The sequence below is a fragment of the Globicephala melas genome, chromosome 2, assembly GCF_963455315.2.
Source record: "Globicephala melas chromosome 2, mGloMel1.2, whole genome shotgun sequence".
NCBI lineage: Eukaryota > Metazoa > Chordata > Mammalia > Artiodactyla > Delphinidae > Globicephala > Globicephala melas.
Window position 1 is genome coordinate 56,754,875 of NC_083315.2, and position 18,743 is coordinate 56,773,617.

General features: G+C 53.5%; 1 protein-coding gene across 1 annotated transcript in view; it reads right to left on the reverse strand.

The window, feature by feature from the left end:
* Window positions 1–2,736: 2,736 nt before the first annotated feature.
* Window positions 2,737–18,743, reverse strand: part of TBC1D2B (TBC1 domain family member 2B) — an 87,009-nt gene continuing 71,002 nt past the window's right edge. The window contains exons 11-13 of the mRNA XM_030874852.3: window positions 11,673–11,858; window positions 9,902–10,023; window positions 2,737–5,880 (exon numbers count right to left, since the gene is read on the reverse strand). Coding sequence (XP_030730712.1) covers window positions 5,685–5,880; window positions 9,902–10,023; window positions 11,673–11,858 — 504 coding nt within the window. The 3' untranslated portion in view covers window positions 2,737–5,684. The remainder of the gene's footprint in view (window positions 5,881–9,901; window positions 10,024–11,672; window positions 11,859–18,743) is intronic.

Sequence of the window (18,743 nt, forward strand, 5' to 3'; positions counted from 1 at the left end):
CCGCGGCCAGGATGCACAGCCAGACCGATGCACGGACCTCAGCGCCCAGCAGGACCTCAGTGCCCAGCACGGGCTGCGGTGGAGCCCCGCCCCTCGCGCCCTAATGGTGCTAACCCGGCCCCCCGACAGTGGCAGGCTGGGGACCCTTCCCCCTCAGAAAAGGTATTTTTTTATTCTAACAGTTTGCCTAACATTTATTATTATTACTGTTATTGTTACACATAAACAGGCATCTGCCGTTTCGAAGTACAGCTTGGCTGCCTCTTGGATTAGGGGAATTTCAAGTCAGAAACTACACCTCTGCTGCGGCCGACAGCATCTTTCCATCTGCTCCTCTGGGAGGCCCACAGGGGAGAAGGGAGCAGAGCCCATGTGGGCAGGAAGGCCTGAGGGAGCAGAGCGGAGGAGGGCTTCCTAGAGGCGGTGTGTGCAGGGCTTCAGACGGCCGGGTAACAGGCGGCAGGAGCGTTTTCTGGGCACCAGGCGCAGCCTGGCAGAGGCCCGGGGGTGCTGGTCCCTACTCACAATCCTTCCACACCTCCACTTCATGCCCCCTGCCCAGGCCCCCCAGCCCTTTCCCCCATGTCCCCACTCTGCGGTCTTCACCAGAGACTCGTGTTTCACAGGGATTGAGCCACACGCCCTTAGAGGAGCAAGGCCCATCTGGTCACCAGCAGGGACTGCCCCCTGGAGTGAACCCCATGGACACATCCCCGGCCCCCTCTGCTTCATCTGTTAACTCTTAACTCTTTATCTGCACCAAAGGGATGGAGGGAGGGGCTGTCTGGCCAGACACACCCTTCTCGGCCCCCACTTGTCCCTTTCTTTCATCTTCTCTGTACTCAGCGGTGGGGCTGGGCCAGTTGAGGCCAGGACGTACGGTGGCTTCTTCCTCACTGACAATCCCAGGCGCTGGGCTCTTGCTATGTTGACATGTGGTCCGGCTCCCCAGCACCTGCCACGCCAGCCCTTCCCTGCCTGCCACACTTAGTTCCATGGAGTCAGACTGTGGTGAACACACCAGGGAGCAGATGCGCATGAGGTGCTCTGAAGGTGTCCCGGGCCCTGGTGAGGCGTGAGGAGGCCGGAGAAGGCTAGACACTGTCTCCAGGAAGTGACCTGTGCAGGCGCCAGCCCTTACCTCTCACCATGAGCCTTGGACTGGACCGTTTTACAATCTGCTCACAAGTCCTACTCCTGGAAGGGGTTTATCCCTTTTCTCCAAATGGGGGACCACCACTCATTCTAGTCTACGGTGTCCGCCGTTCACAGACTGTGATGTGAATGGTGGTTCTGGAGCTCTGCGTGTGGTGGCTACTCACAGCTTGGGTGTGTGTGTTGGGGGCGGAGGGGGAACGAAAATCACTCCTTGGGGACTGAGACCAAGAAACAGTACCAGAGGCTGAAGCAATCAGCACGTGTCTGTCCCAGGGCTGGCCCCTCCAAGGGTCAGAAGGGTGCTGGAGTGCCCAGCTCTCCCATTTCCCATTCTCTGATCGCACATCACACCCCTATTTAATCATCAACACACTCCATGGGGCTGGAGTGAGTACCCCATTTTCAGATGAGAAGCCCAAGGCTCTGAGAGGGAGGTGACTGGCACAGGGCATATGCCCTGACTACAGAGGCCTCAAGCTCCCGTCATCTCCTGCTCCGAGCTCTGGGCCACCTCTAGCAGCTGACCCCTCTGACCAGGTAGGAAGATGGCCCGAGCAGGCCCCACGGTAGCTTTGCACAGAGAGCAGTCTGGGGCTTGCGTGAGTTCAAGCGTCACCGCACTGTCCGAGTGTGGAGGGGTGTCAGGCTTGCTTCCTGTCTGTCTGCAGCAGCCCGGCTGGCCAGAGGATACCCTGGAGACCCATGATGTGAGTAATGTCTTCCTAGGGATTTGCACTGTCACAAGAGCAACCCCTTACAAGGGACAGGGGGCAGGGCCTCTACTTGTGGGCCCCTGACCCACACACTGAGCGGGGGCTAGCACTCAGGTCCCAGTCACAGCTGTGCCACTGCTGTGTGCTGTGACCTCAGGAACCCCCCAGCCTCACTGAATCCGTGTCCCAGGAGGATACAGACTCAACAGTCTGCTCTGTCTGGGAATCCTCACTGGATCTCCCCCCCCTCCCCCGCCACCATCACACTGTAGAAAGACATTTGGTCTTAATCATTCTCGTGTTTTTCCGATGATGGGGGGTGCGGGGAGTGGTGTCCCAGGTGGCAGCTGGGACTGAGCTGTCAGCCTAGGCAGGAGGCAAACAACCCATGACTCAGGCAGGGCACGTCACAGCTGGTGGAAGGAGGGGTGCTTGCCACCCTGTGGCTGGGGGTTGCTCCGGACACAGGGAACTCCAGCTCCTGGCTCTCGGCCAAACCCAGTGCCTCCAGCCCTCACCTGCAGCTTGGCCATGGCTTCAAGGGCCTCCCAGGCATTCTGTCCCACCTGCCCAGAGCAAACCAAAGACAGGGATGCAGAAACACCCAGCTGGAAGGTGAAGAGCCCCCCACCCTGCGCCCCCCCCCATAAGCCCTGAGGCACCTTCGAGCCCTTGGGGCTGAGTCCCATCACAAGTGACTGTAACTGCATTTCAAACCAGAAGGTTATACAAATTAGTTGTTTATTTTGCCTTTTAGTATGACAATTCCAAAATTTAACTTGAAGATAAGCACAGAAGCTGCTGTGACATAAAAGGAAAGAGTCACTTGGCAATGCCCCGAGTCCTCCACTGCTGGCATCCAGCCTCCTGCCTGCGAGGATGGCCCCAGGCATGCCCAGCTGCCCAGAACACAGGCAGAAAGGCAACACCGTGCAAAGTGAGGAGGAGGGATTTGTGCAGTAATACATTTAGTTTAAAAAAAAAAAAAGGACTGGCTATTTGCCTAGAGTACTTCCTATATCAATATAATGTAGAAACCAGAATTGTTCCCAGCACTCAGCAGTCTTGGCTGCTGTCGGATAGCTGTCGGCATGACTGCAAGTAGCCCCGAGGCTACCTGGGGTAAGAAGTGGGCCCATGCATACATAAGGAGAAGTCAGTGATGGTCAAGGCTAGAGGTCAGAGATGGCACAGAGGTGCAGAGCGATTCCGGACGCTCAGGTTTACATAAATACGCACAAAGGAGTCGTGCACGCAGAAGAACTTGTTATATAAAATAGATGTACATAATCTAGAAAACCGTGATAAAAATAGCCTATAAAAATATAAACTGTAGTGAAAATATACAAAAGTATTAACAAATGTTCAACCCACACAAAACAACTCACCAACATGAAAGCTGGCAGTTCCCACCTGGTGTGATGAGCACGGCTCCCCTTGGCCATGGTGTGTGTGCCTGGGAAGCAGGCTGGAGGCTGCCCCACCCTAGGCTAGCACCTGTCAGAAGGGCCCTCCCCATGGGACCAGCAGGGGAGGCACTGGAGGGTACAGAGCAGCTCTTTCCTCAACAGCACAAGGAGAGGGGAAGCATTGGCTCAAAATAGTGGGACCAAACCCTACAATTCTGGAGGAAGGAATCAGCTCCATCCCGTCCCCAGTCTGGAATCGGGCCAAGCATTCCCTCTCCCTCCCGCTAGACACCTAGCGCTTTATTCCAGAGAGGAGAACCTCCTAGCAAGGGTTCCTGGTCCACTTCCTCCACGATCTCTCTCTCTGCTCTCCCACGCCCACTGCCTGACCACCGATACTAACAGCCTGGAAATACTAACACGCCACCACCGCTCAGGGCACGGCTGACACCGGCCGCACACAGCTGGTCCCTGGGCCCAATTCAGGTGCTTTTAAGATGAGTCTTTTCAAGGCAGAACAGACAAAACAAGCATATTCCTAAAGGCAGCATTTTAGCCCACAGGACACAGCAGTTCCAGGGGGAAATCAGCTTGGAAACTGAAGTCTCAAGGAAGCTGGAGCTGACCTGTGGGGCCCCAACCCCATTCCTACTGCACCTCCTGGGCTGCTGGCCGCTAGGCTGACAGCAGGTGTGGGAGGTGGGGGCCGGGAGGCGGTCTCCAGCAGCCCCAGTGGTCCTGCGGGGGTCTGTGCAGAGTGGCGAGGCCGCAGCCCAACTCACAAGGCAACTTCCTGAAAACGGCAGGCCTCAAACAGCTGCTCCCAAAGACAAAAACGATGATGAAGTATGTTCCTGACACCTGAAAACAGACGAAGGCTTTTGGCTACATACAGAGGCCAGCTCCCTGTACACAGTAAGAGATCAAATTAACCAGCTTGACCAAAGAAAAGTTGAGCTTAAGTCTAGTACGCTGAAATGCCACCCTAGCTATGATACTGCTAGAAGGTTGACAGGAAAAAAAATGCTTATGAAAAAAGTGCTGTTTCAAACTACACTGCTTCAATAGTCTGTGTTTTGTATCAACTAAGGATTATTTCCAATTTTTTCCAGGTAGTGTAAAATTTTCTTTCCTATTTGAGTAATACTGTCCAGGAAACATTGTCTCATATCTACACGTCAGGGATGGTCCACAGAGTGATTAAGCAAAAATAACCTTCCTTGCGCAAAGCCTCTTTCCAGGCCTTCAAAAAGGTAGTGCTCTAAGTCCTAGAATTACCTAGGCAGGCTCACATACTGGGAGCAATGGTGACCCCACAGGGGAGGCCAGCTGCTGAGAACAAGGATGCCCCCGAGTGGCAGTGGGGAGGGGACGCATCTGGGAGGGCTCGCCAAAGCTTTGACCTCAAGTGAAGGTTTCCCAGCCCAGGCCCTGGCAGCCGGCCTCCTGCCGTCCCAGCCAGACACCCTGGCTGTTCCCGAGGAAGCCACAGTTCCCAGCTGCCCAACAGCATTCACTCTGCAGCTGCACCGTTGCCCTGCAAAGCACCCCCGGAAAAGCTCCCTCCGTCCCCTCAACCCAGGGTGGGCCTGCCTTGTAGGATGACGATCCACAGTTTCCTTGGAATCCCATCCACACGGGTAGAACGAACCAAGGGTCAACTCTCAGGTGGAAAGAAGAGGTTCGCACAGAGCCTCGTGGAGCCATGCGGACAGTGAGCGTGTGGTGTCTGGAGAGCCAGCAGGTTGGGAGTTACTGTTTGAAAGGCTGTGCGTGGAAGGGCAAAAGCTATCCCAGAAATGGGGCACGGCCAGCACCCTGAAGCCACCAGCAGAAGGTCTGTGGGCTTTCTATAGGCCGTTTCTGAAAAGGATGTGCTTGCTTTCCTAAGGAAGTTCCTTTATTCACACCAACCTTATGCCACCCAAAGCTGTCAGACTCTGGCCCAGGAGTGTGTGAAGTGCAGTGGGCACCCTCCACAGCAACTGTTTAAAACACGGCCCACGACAGCCCACGACGTACAGGGGGTACCACGAGGGGAGATGGCCCACGTAAGGTTCTCTAAGCACAGAGTCACCAACAAAGCTGACAGATGCTGTAAATAGGCTCTTGAAAATTGCCAGCTGTAAGCCTAGCGATGCACTGATCAGGCGGAAAGCATGACGGGATACGAGTAGCCACGTGCCATGGCGTGAAGACGGCTGTAAACAGATTAGACCCCCACCCCGAGCGGAAATGAGAAAGTGCAGTGTGGCTTTGGACATCTGCCCAGCAGACTTCCAGAGACCACGGATGTTACATTCTGGCTTTGAAACGAGCAGAAACATCTCTGCAGTTCACCCTTTTGGCACACTTTGGTTGTGAAGGCAGGAAGAGCGGCGTCGCAGGCTGGGAGTGGTGGCACTCAGGAGTCCTCCTCCTCGTCGCTGACCAGCTCGCCCTTGTCAGGGCTGGTGTCCCGGTCACGCAGGAAGTCCTCCCGGATGGCCTCCAGCTCCGTCAGCTCCAGCCGGACCTTCTCCAAGTGGTAGGTGCGCCGGTTCCGGATCTGGCGCAGGGGGAATGGGTTCAGGTCCCCAAAGGAGATACCGATCAGCTTCCTGGCAGGACACAGCACAGAGACAGAGCATCAGGGGGGCTCAGGCGAGAGCTCACACACAGCACTCATTTCAGCCCAGCCTGGAGGCCTGGGGGTGTGGGGAGGCGGACCCCGGACACCACGTCGAGGGCCCGATGTAGATATGTCACTCGGAGGCCAGCGCTCACGCAGAGGCTGCAGGGGCAGCCCCCGAAAGCCGGCCTGGATCCAGACGCCAGCTCCACCGTGACACGCTCCCCATGGGACGCAGAACAGGGAAAGTGACTCCCCTTTCCAGCCCCCAATTCCTCATCTGTACGTTCAGATAACAGCGGCGCTGCCTCCTGGGCATGGGGTTACTCAAGTTGCCACCCGTGAGCACAAGGACGGGGTCTGGCACTTGCTCAGCGATGGTGGGGGCCACGTGCCTCTGAGTCCTCGGAACCAGCATGAAGCCTGGCGCAGGGTGCGCTCAGAAAGGCTCTGTCACTGGACGGACTGACGCGGCGTGAATGGATGCACGGATGCCCGAGCAAACCTGGGGATAACTGTCAGACTCAGTGGTGTGACAGGTGTCGTGTCAAGACGCAGTCTACAGAGAGACGTGCAGTTTGTGGGTTTCGTACTATCCCCAGGTCAAGGCACCCATCTACAGTAAATACTTTAAAATCACGGTACCTTGCCCCTAACCACTGGCCAGCGGTTTAATAAAAACAGGACTAGAAAGTGCCCAAGGCCTGGCTAAGGGCTTCCAGCGCTAATCACGGCAGCCACAGCCGTCTGGTGTTGTCACAGAAGCCGGTTCCTCGCACACTAAGCCCCCGCCTCCCTTCTGCCGGCCCCAGCAGCAGGGATCTAAGGCCTGGTGCTCTTGCAGACCCGGGAGAGGCTGTGATGAAACAGCAGTGTCACAGGACTTCCTCCCCGCCCGTCAGAAAACAAACCGTTCGCTCCTGCCGCTGCCCCACCACGTGGGGTGCTTTACTGTGACGCGTACATGCCCTTAGCATCCCTCCCTCTTACATACATTGTCAAATTTTATTTATTTATTTTGTTTATTTGGCTGCACCGGGTCTTAGCCGTGGCATGCGGGATCTAGTTCCCTGACCGGGGATCAAACCCGGGCCCCCTGCCCTGGGAACACGGAGTCTTAGCCACTGGACCACCAAGGAAGTCCCTCCCTCTTATATTTTTAAACACTCACACCTTAGACATGCTTCACTCCAAGCCAGAGGATGCTCCTGCAAGGAGGTAAAGGGTCAGAAAGGCTGGCTTTAAGAGCCGAGCTCCCCAGAGCATATTCTAGAACTCGTGAGCAGGAAAGGCCTACTCAGTGTGGGTCTCTGTGAAACAAAATGCTGGCTGGGGACTGGGAACCAGGCCTGCATGACCAGCCCCTTTTCTCCATCAGCTATTAGTCACAGGCTCCATACACCTGAAATTCAAGTGTCCAGGCCCTTCCCTGCTACAGAAAGCCCTGCATTGGATTGATACTGTCCGCTGCCTCCGTCAGGCAGCCACCGTCAGCGCAGGCTGGGGCAGCGTGGGGGACCACACACCGCTCTGCCTCGGGCCTGGCAGGTGCGGTCCAGAGATGAGAAAGTGCCCTGTGTCAGCTACATTCAGAAGACAACGCCTGGCGCGTGCGAGGCCCCGGAAGGTCCTGATTCAGAGACGGGTCTAATCTCGTTGCACCGCACCCCTGACCACATCTCACTCAGTCGCCTGCCTCCTCCTCGCAGAACCAATCAGGGCGCTGCAGGTCGACGCTCCTTGGAACCGCTAGTCTGGGGAGCTTATTAAAATACTGGGGCCCCAGTCCAGAGGTGGGGCCAGGGCATCTGCAGTCCTAACAACACCCACAGGTGATCCCGCCGCACAGGGAACTCTGGGTCCAGTGGACGCAGACTTCCTGCGGCAAACTGACAGGAAACTGCACGAAAGCCACTCACCAGGTGGCGCTGCAGGAGTGCGCAGGGCTGACCGTATCCCAGCCAGGCCCACCACCCCTTGCGTCTCTGCCACCCGGCAGCACTGACAACCCACACAAAACCGTTAGGGGCTGAGCAGGATGCCCTCCACACGCATTAGCTGTTGGAGTGAAATTCACTGAACGCCACTCCTGTCATCTTGACCCGAAGTGAGATTAACCAACGCTCTCAAGGTTCACCCCAGGACTCAGCATCAATCTTTCACAGGCAAACATTATTCTTGGATATCCTATTATTGTTGATACAGCAATAAGCTTGAAAACATCTTAAAAATCTACTTCCCAAGTAAAAGATCCTAACAATGGTGGTGACATCCAAGGAAGCCAGGTGTGGCCTCAGCCAGCACCTTCTCCCAGCGTCCACCTCCCTGGTCCCTTGGCCTCACTCAAGAGAACCACAGGGGAATGGTCCTCCTTCCCCCCTCTCCGGCCCCACATGCTCTCCTGCCACGAGACTCCTGCAGCCCCGGAGCCCTCAGCCCCTCCTGGCTGACCAGAGGCCTGGACGCTGCCCAACCACCTCTCCCTACCTCAGCCAAGGAGAGAAGGCCTCCCTCCCCATCAGGTGAGCATATCACGGCGGGGGGGGGGGGGGGGGGGACTGGTGTCTGTCAAGTAGGTTGTCACCCATCAGTGGATCAAGGAATCAATTGAGTGAGTCATGACGAGCATTTTAAATATGCAATAAACAGTGTATTTAGAAAATATATCAGAGGGTACAGCACAGATCTTTGGCAAGCACTGGAAATATTTCAACAAATTCTTTTGTTTCAGTTACATACACTCCAGTATGTGTGTCCTAGGTTGTGAGATAAAATGTTCTTATTATGGGTGGCAGTCAACAGAGTTTGAAAAACATTAATAAGCTCCAAATGTTTCTCAGTCAAAGGACTCCTGTGGTTTTCAAGAGGCCACAAGTCTGCTGCAGGGATCCACTCCCGTGCAGCACGGGCAGCTCCCAGCACCTCGGCACAGCGAACGTTAGCGCTGCCTCCGTGGTTCGCAGGGACGTGCGCCCTCACTTGCCCAATCAGCAGCAGGCCCACAGAACTCCCCTGGAGAACCCAGCCTTGGTCATCGGGGCCAGAGCCGCTGCCAACTGTAGTTCAGGGGACACACGGACAACGAGGGTGGCTCAGAACAGGCAAAAAGTGTGTGGCTGGGGAGCGAGGGGGTGAAGAGATTCCCGAATGCTCAGCTGCCCAGACCAGAAAGCCAGGGGACTTGGAAGTTCAAATTCCTTCTCCACCCCCTTCAACCTGCCCCCTCTTTTCTGTCTCTGGGGGCACCTCGCTGCAGGCTACCACCTCTCTCGCCGGGACCCCCTGGGCTCCTGCTGTCAGTCCTGCTCCAACCTGACGTGCCCTTTTGGTGTCTAACCCTGCAGGAACTTCCCAACGCTCAGGATGAAGCACAAGGTCCTGGGCAGAGTCTACAAGGGCCTTGACAGCCCAGCTCTGCTCCCGCCCAGCCTCGATCCCTGCCGCGCCAGCCCCACCCTGGCCGAGCCACTGCGGCAGTTCCCCCAAACACGCCGTGCGCCCACAGCCCTACGAGCACACGGCTCCTGAGTCCCTCTGCCCGGGCTGCCCACTCCCCACCACCCCTGCCTGGCCCAGGTCACCCGGCCTTCCTCTGGCACTTGCCCCATCCCCGGGCTTCCTCCACCACAGCTCTGAGCAAACCAGGCCGTAACACTTCCCCACAGGTTCTTCAAGGACAGGGCGTGTTCCTCATCTACCATCCTCAATGCCTGGCAGAGGGCTTGCCGTGTGGTTCATACTCAGCAAGTGCTCACTAGACAAATAATGTGCTTTGGTTGCGGGGATTTATGTTTGCTGAATAAAGGATAAAAGCATCTTTCATCTTAGCTCCTCCCTAGTCTCTGGAGGCCGCTCCTTTCCCCCTTTTCCCTGGGAGGAAGCACCCTCTCTCACCACTGCACACCTGGGAAGGCTCTGGGTCTGAGACGGCCGGGCCAGTCCGTTCTCGAGGAAGCAGAGGTCAGGATCCCTGCCCGCCTGGACGTCTGGGGATTCCCCCAAGGACTCACCTAGCGTCAAGGATAGTGCGGGTGAAGTAACGGAGATACTTGAATATGGACATTGAATCTTGCAATTTCAGGATCTCCTCTTCCTTGTATTTAAAAAGTGCCAGGGCAAAGCGGAAGATAACCTGTGGAAAGGACAGGGAAATCTATGAGTAGAGAAGCACCGTGGCTCCAGGCACCGGCTCCAGGGATGGAAGGCCTCCCTGCACGGCCTGCCCTGGGGCAGGCACTTGACCTGAGGTGCCATTTCCACCAGTGCCTTTCTTAATAGAAAAAAGTTTTCAACTCTTTGGTGGTTTTCAGCAACACTTCAGCCCAAACCAAAAATTTCCTTAAGGAGTAGAATCTTTGTGGAATCCTTCCACATTTAGCTCACAATTTCTAGTCAATAAGCTATATAGAACTAGAAATAATTTTTAAATTAAATCAAAACCAGGGTCCTCTGACTCTGAAACTCTTAGAAAGCTCCACCTCCAGAGGCAGTTTTTATCTCACCTACTGAAACTAGGGTCTGAATTTCTGACTTCTGAATATGGTGAAAGAAAATAAATTTTTTTTTCCTACTGATTTGTTTCTGGGTCACTGTGTTGAGGCCAGAGGGAATGGACTCCTGGTGGTCCTGCAAGTTCAAGCAGCTTTGGAACAAATTGCTTCGCCCACATGTAAGGGCATGGGCTGGCTTGCACCAACCTGAACTTTTTCTTATTTAGAAAACAATATTTACAGAGTTTAAATAGATTATCTTTCTCTTAACATCCCTACCTGTGGCCCAATAGGGAACACTGTTTAAGCCCTGGTTGAGAATTCTTTTCAATAATGACAGACTAGATTAAGAAGTTGATAATGTACTGTACTGGACAGAGTGTGAGGTGATATACACACTCAGACTTTGCCGGTGGGAGTAGAAACTGGTAAGGCCCTTCCGCAGGGCAATTTGGCATTCTTGATGAAAACTACAGGGTCCTTGGATTCTGAATTTACCCTGGACCTAGCACTTCCACTTCTAGGACTAAACCTATAGATGCACTTGCACCTATAGAAAGACAATTATAAAGAGTCATGGCAGCACAGTTTGAAGTGGCAAAAGGCTGCAAACAGTGTGAGTGTCCATCATCAGGGGACTGTTATGTAAATTTCTGGTTCATCTGTAGAAGGAAATACTATGCAGAGTTTAAAAAAAAAAGAGCCAGATCTATATGCCCTGATATGAAACTATCACCAATAAATAATAAATTAAAAAAACGTATTTTAGATATACATAAAATACCTTGAAAAAAAGATACAGTACATTGAGAAGAACGGCTAGGAGACTGGGGATCTCTTTTCTACTGCACGCCCTTAGTTATGTGATTTGAGTTTATCATGTGTTACTCACAAACTGATTTTTCTAACACATAAAACAGATTGGGTGGGAGGCTTGTGGGCAGTAGGGCTCTGAAGTTGCCCCCCCGAGTCTGCCCCTGATCCTCTGTTTACTCTGGGCCTCTACGTCCTCATCCATACAGTGGGGATAATACCGCCATCTGTTTGACAGAAGTTGAGGCTCAGACTGCAAACCATCAAAGCCCCCATGCCTGGCACAGGGTTTGGCAGAGACTCAATGTTTCTGATAAACGAGCAAATGACTGCAGTTTCCTGCGACCCCAGACCAACCTCCAGCAGCACCTGGTGCTGGGATCACTCTGCCCCTCGGCACCCTTCCTGCGTCCCAGCTAAGCCGGCCACTCTGCTGCCACTGCCGCCGCCCATGGAGTCATGCAGCAAGCAGACCCACCTTTGGTCCCTCGTAAAGGAAGGAGTCCCATATCTTAAAGAGGATGTCACTAACGACGCTGTCCACAAACACCACCAGAAACCAGTTGAACGTGATGAGGGTGTAGTCCACTTTGTACTGTTCAAAGTGGGCATGCAGTCGAGGCAGCTTCTCGCTCATGAGGTCTCTGAACACCCGCTGGTCCACCTGGAGAGGGAGCAAAGGGGAGAAGTGTACGGGGGCTGCCACTGCACTGAGCAGGCCATCCGGGGCCCCGGAGGGGCTGCAGGCCCATCACAACACACAGCAGCACAGCTGTTCCAAATGCGGGGCGGGCTCACCCCAGAGCGGACTGCTCTGCACCCACCCTGGGGTGAGCCCGAGAAGCAGCTGCCTTGCACACTGCAGGTGCTCACCAAGTGCCCCCTGACTGTCATCCTTTCCACAGGGTATGGGGGTGGGTTCTGTGGCCTGAAAGCCACTCCTGTACTCAAAATGCCCCATGAAAATGGGCTGCCGCAGAGCCGGTGGTGTAGCCGGTCTTGCTAATCCACGTGGAAATACAGAGGGTGCTGCTGCAAAGGGCCATATAGCCGAGTCCCGGGCCAAAGAGGAAGTGTGATATCACCACATCCATTCACCAAATATTTACTGGGCTGCGTGGGGCAGTGAGGGAGCAAGGACTCCAGAGTCAGCTGGACCTGAGTCTGGCTCTCGGCTCTACCACTTTCTAGCTGGGTGGCCTTGGGCAGATTATGTTCTAGACAGCTCTGTGCCTCATCTGGAAAAGTTAATGATCTCTCTCTCCCAGGGCTACTGTGAAGATTACATGAGACTTAGGTAAACACATATCAAAATAGGTGGCTGTTACCCCTCCATGCTCTGTGTCAAGCAGGGGCCAGGGCTGGGCAGAGAGTTGAATCAGGTTCAGCCCTGACCTCTAGGAGCTAAAAGACAAGTGGGGAAGCCAGATGTATGGACCATTACGATAGCTGTGGCCACCAGGGCTTGGTAGCGATGTGTTTACAGAGCATTACAGAGCCCCGGACAGGTCCCAGCCAAGCCTGGAGGAGAACAGCCCTGCAGTGGGAGCACAGGATTCTGGACAGAAGGGGTGAGAAGGACGCAGCTCAGCCCGGCAGAAGCACCAGGTCCCTGAGGGGCAAACCTCACCTACAGGCCAGGGGCTTTTCCAGCCTTTGTCTGTGACCCACAAGAAAATATACATCAGCCATCACCTAGTCTGTGTGCACAGAAGAGAAACAAACTCACAAACAATACTTAACCTCACAAAGTAGGACAGTTCTACTCTATTCAACTTAATTTGATGAAAAAAACAAAAAAAGCTAGTGCCAATCCCGATTCCTCATGTTTGAAAAACGCAGCAGGCAATGAAGGAGAAGCGTTAAGAGGCTTTAAGCAGGAGAGTGATGTGGTTGGATTTGTCCTTTAGATCCATCTCTCCACCTGAAACAGGGGGCCAAGCTGAAGGGGAAGCAAGGCCCCATGGAGGCCCCACCACACCCGGGGCAGAGGTGATGAAAATCTGAACCAAGGAAAGGTGGTGGGAGGAGAGGGGCGCCTGGATCAGAACTGTGTAGAGGTAAAGTCTGTATGAACCTACGGACCCCTCTGCTGTCAGAGGTCAGGAAAAGGGGTGCTCAGAATACACAGGCTTCCCACAGGGGCACAGAGAGGGCAGAGCGTGGTTCCCTGAGGCCGGATCACAGGAATGAGGGCTGGGCTGGGGGAGACTGGGACACGCTGGTGCCCGAGGGGCATCTGCAGCAGGATAACTGCAGCCCACCAGAGACCCGAGGCTGAGGCTCCAGGGCCTGGGTGGAGTGACGTCACCTTAGGTGAGTGGTGAAACCGTGAGAAAGAGACCAGCAGAGGAAAGCAAGCCACAGATGCACAATGGGCCAAAGCCAGGCCGTCCAGGAACGAGAGCGCAGTGAGGAAGAGCCAGCTGCACGGGAAGTGTATCACCTCCTTAGCGTTCCCTGAATGGTACACTGTGAGGGGAGTGCGAACCGGTACAACCATTTAGGAGAGCAATCCGGCAACACCCAGGAAACAGGAAGCCTCACCCTACAGCAAGCTTACTCCTAGGAATGGATCCCAGAAAAACCTGCCAAACTTTCACCTGCATATCAGTCAAGGTAAGATAGAAGATGTGATAATTCTTGGGATTACTGGGATATTAAAATAACTAAAAACAATCTAGATAAATGTTAAAATGACATTTTAAAATGTCCTTTTTTTAGGACAATCCAAAACTCTGAAAATCTGAATTGTTTATCCTTTTAGGAAGGTCTGCTTTTTAAAAAAAATATAGAAGCCATTATAGTCAAAAATTTTTTTTAAAAAAAGAATGTTACATAGGTTCAAGTAGGTATCATTGGTTGAAATTTAAAATTTTAAAAGTAACTTAAAAAACTAAAAAACATTATTTTTTACAGAAATGATTCCAAAAAATTGTAAAGTCACCCTAGGGTGCACAGAGGATAAGATACAGGAATCATGGTTGGAAACATACATTTTTGTCCAGTTTGCTTTCTGACTAGAAGAGACAAAATTTTGAAGATCTAAATTTGCTGAAATGAAATATAATTAAGTTTTCTTGGAAGACTTAAAAAACAAAAGTATATAAGAAGTTATAGGACTTCCCTGGTGGTGCAGTAATTAAGAATCCACCTGCCAATGCAGGGGACACGGGTTCGATCCTTGGTCCAGGAAGATCCCACGTGCCGCGGAGCAACTAAGCCCGTGCACCACAACTACTGAGCCTGCGCTCTAGAGCCCGTGAGCCACAACTACTGAGCCCGCGTGCCTCAAGCCTGTGCTCTGCAACAAGAGAAGCCACCGCAATGAGAAGCCCGCGCACTGCAACGAAGAGTAGCCCCCACTCGCCGAAAGTAGAGAAAGCCCGCGTGCAGCAACGAAGACCCAGTGCAGGCAAAAATAATAAATTTATTTTTTTTAAGTTATAAAACCATCCCATAGTGTGCAAAAAGTATCAGCCTCTCACCTTCTCACCCACATCCACTTCCCACCTCTGTAAAATTCTGATAGGTGGACCAACAGCTGAAAGGCAAGTTGTAAAAGCATCCCATGCACGCATGTGCGGTAGCCACTCTGACAGGCCACTCCTGGACGTCTTCTTCGGTCAGCTTCCCTGGAGGCCCAGCTCCTCCCACTGGGCAGGGTCAGCATCACTCACTAGTGATGGGTCTTCTTTTCTGCTGCTGCTATTCCATCCCTCAACATTTAAACAACGACTACATATTTGCACACACTTCCTGCTTAGCACTGGCCAGGGCTGGGGACAAGAGACAACAGGACAAGGTGCTACTTTTAAGGGGTTATAAACGGGCAAGGGACACAGACAGCTGACCATTGGACCAAGAGATGGCGATGTGATGCACTCTGCCCAGAGGGACTGGGCTGAAAGTGCCTGAGAGGAAGGGACCAGTCAGCTGGCCTTGAAATGGGAGAAGAACGAGGCACACACCTCTCCTCCCAGGTAGGTGGCAGATGGTGTCTTGTTCTCGAGGCTGCCGGGTGCTTGGCAGATGGCTGGCGTGGGGCAGGCTGCCAGGGACACTTGCTCGGGCCTCTGTTCAGCCCCTCTCAGCTCAAGAGGACGTGGAATGACTGTATTCATCTCTGTGTCCTCAGCGCCTAGCGAGGTCCTGGTGCACAATGTGCACTGAACTGACGGAGAAGCTGCTGAGCATCTGGGCTGCAGCGCAGCGTTAAGGGGCTCAGGCACTGGGCTCTGGCAGGAGGCAGCTGACAGCGATTCGCAAAGTACAGCGCTGGGGGCTGACTGCACACACAAAGCCATCCGCATTTTAAGAGTGGCCTTATGCAATGTCCATCATAGGAGAATGGTTAAATACCTCAAGTCCATTCACCCAATGGAATATTACAGCCACCAAATACGATGGTTAAAAACTATATAACTGTATGAGAAAATGCTCATGCTGTCACGTGAACCAGCCAGGATAATCAGTCTCTCAATTTGGATACCTAAATGTATTGGGAAAAAGTAAAAATTAAATATATCAAAATGCTAACTGTGATTCTCAAGCTGGTAGGATAACAGGTGATTTTTCATTTTCTTAATATATATTTCTGTATTACCTAACTTCAGACAGCATCTATTACTTTTAAAGTCAGGGGGAGGGACTTCCCTGGTGGCGCAGTGGTTGAGAGTCCACCTGCCGATGCAGGGGACATGGGTTCGTGCCCCGGTCCGGGAAGATCCCACATGCCGCGGAGCAGCTAGGTCCGTGAGCTATGGCCGCTGAGCCTGCGCGTCCGGAGCCTGTGCTCCGCAACGGGAGAGGCGACAACAGTGAGAGGCCTGCGTACCGCAAAAAAAAAAAAGAATCCACCTGCCAATGCAGGGGACACAGGGTGGATCCCTGGTTCGGGAAGATCCCACATGCCACGGAGCAACTAAGCCTGTGCGCCACAACTACTGAGCCTGCGCTGTAGAGCCCGCAAGCCACAACTACTGAAGCCCACACGCCACAACTACTGAGGCCCGTGCACCTAGAGCCTGTGCTCCACAACAAGAGAAGCCACTGGAACGCGAAGCCCTCGCACCACAACCAAGAGTAGCCCCCGCTCGTCACAAGTAGAGAACGCCCACACACAGCAACGAAGACCCAATGCAACCAAAAATTTTTTTAAAAAACCTTAAAGTCGGGGAAAATGTCTCTTTAGAGTTTACATTTATGTTGATGTGACAATGTGAGGCAAATTTTATCTTAAATTCACATACTTAAAATAGGTCTTCCCCTTCTGCCTGTAATAAAACTATTAATAATAATTTTATTGAGTTTTTACAGTGTTCTAATCATATTAAACTCTTCTAATGCATCATCTGATTTCAACCTCAGACACTCTATAAGAGGAGAATATGACACTCATCTTACAGAAAGGGAAACTGAGGCACAGAGATGTTAAGTGATGTGGCCAAGCTCCACAGCTCCAGGACAGGGCCTGTCTTCCAACCCGGCCATGTAACCCCGAGCCCAAGCACACTGAGCACACCGAGCACTGATGTGCTCAACCACACCTCAGTGGAACTAAGAAAGATCAGTGCTTCATTTTTCTCATTCAGAAACACTGAGTCATCTGAAATTTTTTTTTTTTTTTTTTTTTGCGGTACGCGGGCCTCTCACTGTCGTGGCCTCTCCCGTTGTGGAGCACAGGCTCCGGACACACAGGCTCAGCGGCCGTGGCTCACGGGCCCAGCCGCTCCGCGGCACGTGGGATCCTCTCGGACCGGGGCACGAACCCGTGTCCCCTGCATTGGCAGGTGGACTCTCAACCACTGCGCCACCAGGGAAGCCCCCACCTGAAATTTTGAAGCTACTAGCTTCCAGGTGTCCATGAACATATAAAACTTTCTTTACTGACCTCTTTATTCGCACCTGACTGTGCCAGCTGCCTCTTCCCGCTGCTGTTCATTTCCTACTAGTTTACCCACTATCTTAACAAAAACTAATCTCTAGTTTAATTAGCAAAGTGAAGCGATCACAGGGAGACCAGATGGGCTTCTCCGGGATCAGGTGACATCCATGTAGCTAGGACAGGAACCCAAAGGAAAGCCTGCTCTGTAGGAAGGGCAAAGCTCACCCTCCTGCCGTCCTCCCACAGCACTCCAAGAGGCAGTGGCAGGGGGAGAGCCTGGGCCCAGAGCCACAGATGTCTGAGGCCAAACCCCAGCTTGGGCTCTCTGTGGTGGCACCTCAGGCAAGATGCTTAGTGGATTTGATCCTCAGTTTTCTCCCAAGTAAAATGGGGATAACCATACCTCCACTCACATGGCTTTGTGCAGCTGTGTGGCTGCTAGCAACGGGCTGGGGCTCCCTTTCCCTGGGCAAAGAGCTCACGTGAATTCAGACACTCACTTCTGGGTGCGAGAGACACTAAAATGAAAGACAGGGCTGCAGCCCTTAAGCTGGAAGACAAGCAAGCACGCAGGACGACCCAGGATGATAACCACCGTCACCGAGGCCTGGGCCAGAGCAGTGGGAACGGGAGCAGGCTCTGAAGTCAGCTTTGGGAAGGCGGGAAAGTATCACAGAGGAAGGGGCACGTGAGCTCAGGCTGAGCAGCAGCTTTCTAGGGAGGTAAGCGGGGCAATGCCATCTAGGTAGTGGAACTGTGTACAAAAGTACACAGAGAATGGCGTACCACCAGAGGACAAGGGCTCCATCACAGGGCATGCTGCGCTCCCAGCAGCCCAGCAAACGGGCAGGTCAGGGTGTGGAAGGAGGCTGGGCTCTGCCCGGAAGGCGGGGGGTGGGCGCGGGGGGTGGTGAGGATGTGGCTGAATCTGTGAGTGAGGCGGACAGAAGGGCTGGGTGAGTGAAGGCAGGAAGAGAGGAGATGAGGCAACTGCAGTGATGCAGGAGAGAGGATGGTGACCTAACAGTGAGGAGCGAATGAGAGAATGAATCTAAGAGCCGCCAGGCGGTGGCAGTGATCAGAAACAGCAACTCCAGGGACACAGAGAGAGAGGAAGGAGTGGTGCAGGCTGACTCGAGTTCCTGGCCTGGGGAACTAGCGGGTGAGGGGGCAGTACAGGTGGTAACAGAGGGCAGTAATGAGGATCCCTCCAGAGGCAGAAATGCAAATAGAAAGTAAAATTCAGGGCTCAACTAGGCAAACAGAAGCCACCCTAAACATTTATAACAGGGATTTACCCAGGGCAACAGTCACACTGGTGACGGAAAAGCTGAGAAACCAAACAGTTGATAGTGAGGCAGTCCAGAGGCCAGGGCAGGAAGCCACCCCCAGGCTGGAGCAGGGAGGTCCCCGCTGGCATGAAGAACCCGCCAGACAGGAGCTGGCACCACGGAGGAGACAGTCACCGGAAGAGGCAGTACCCAGGACGGAGAGGGAGAAAACTGCCTTCGGCTGCCGCGCCCTCCTCCGCTGACCGACACAGGAGCTGGGAGACAGCCTGCGGGCCAGCTGTCAGGACAGGAGTAGAGCAGTGAGGGCAAGGAGTGGCTGTGAGCAGGCAGGCCAAGCACTAGCACGAACCTGGATAAGAGGATGCAACGA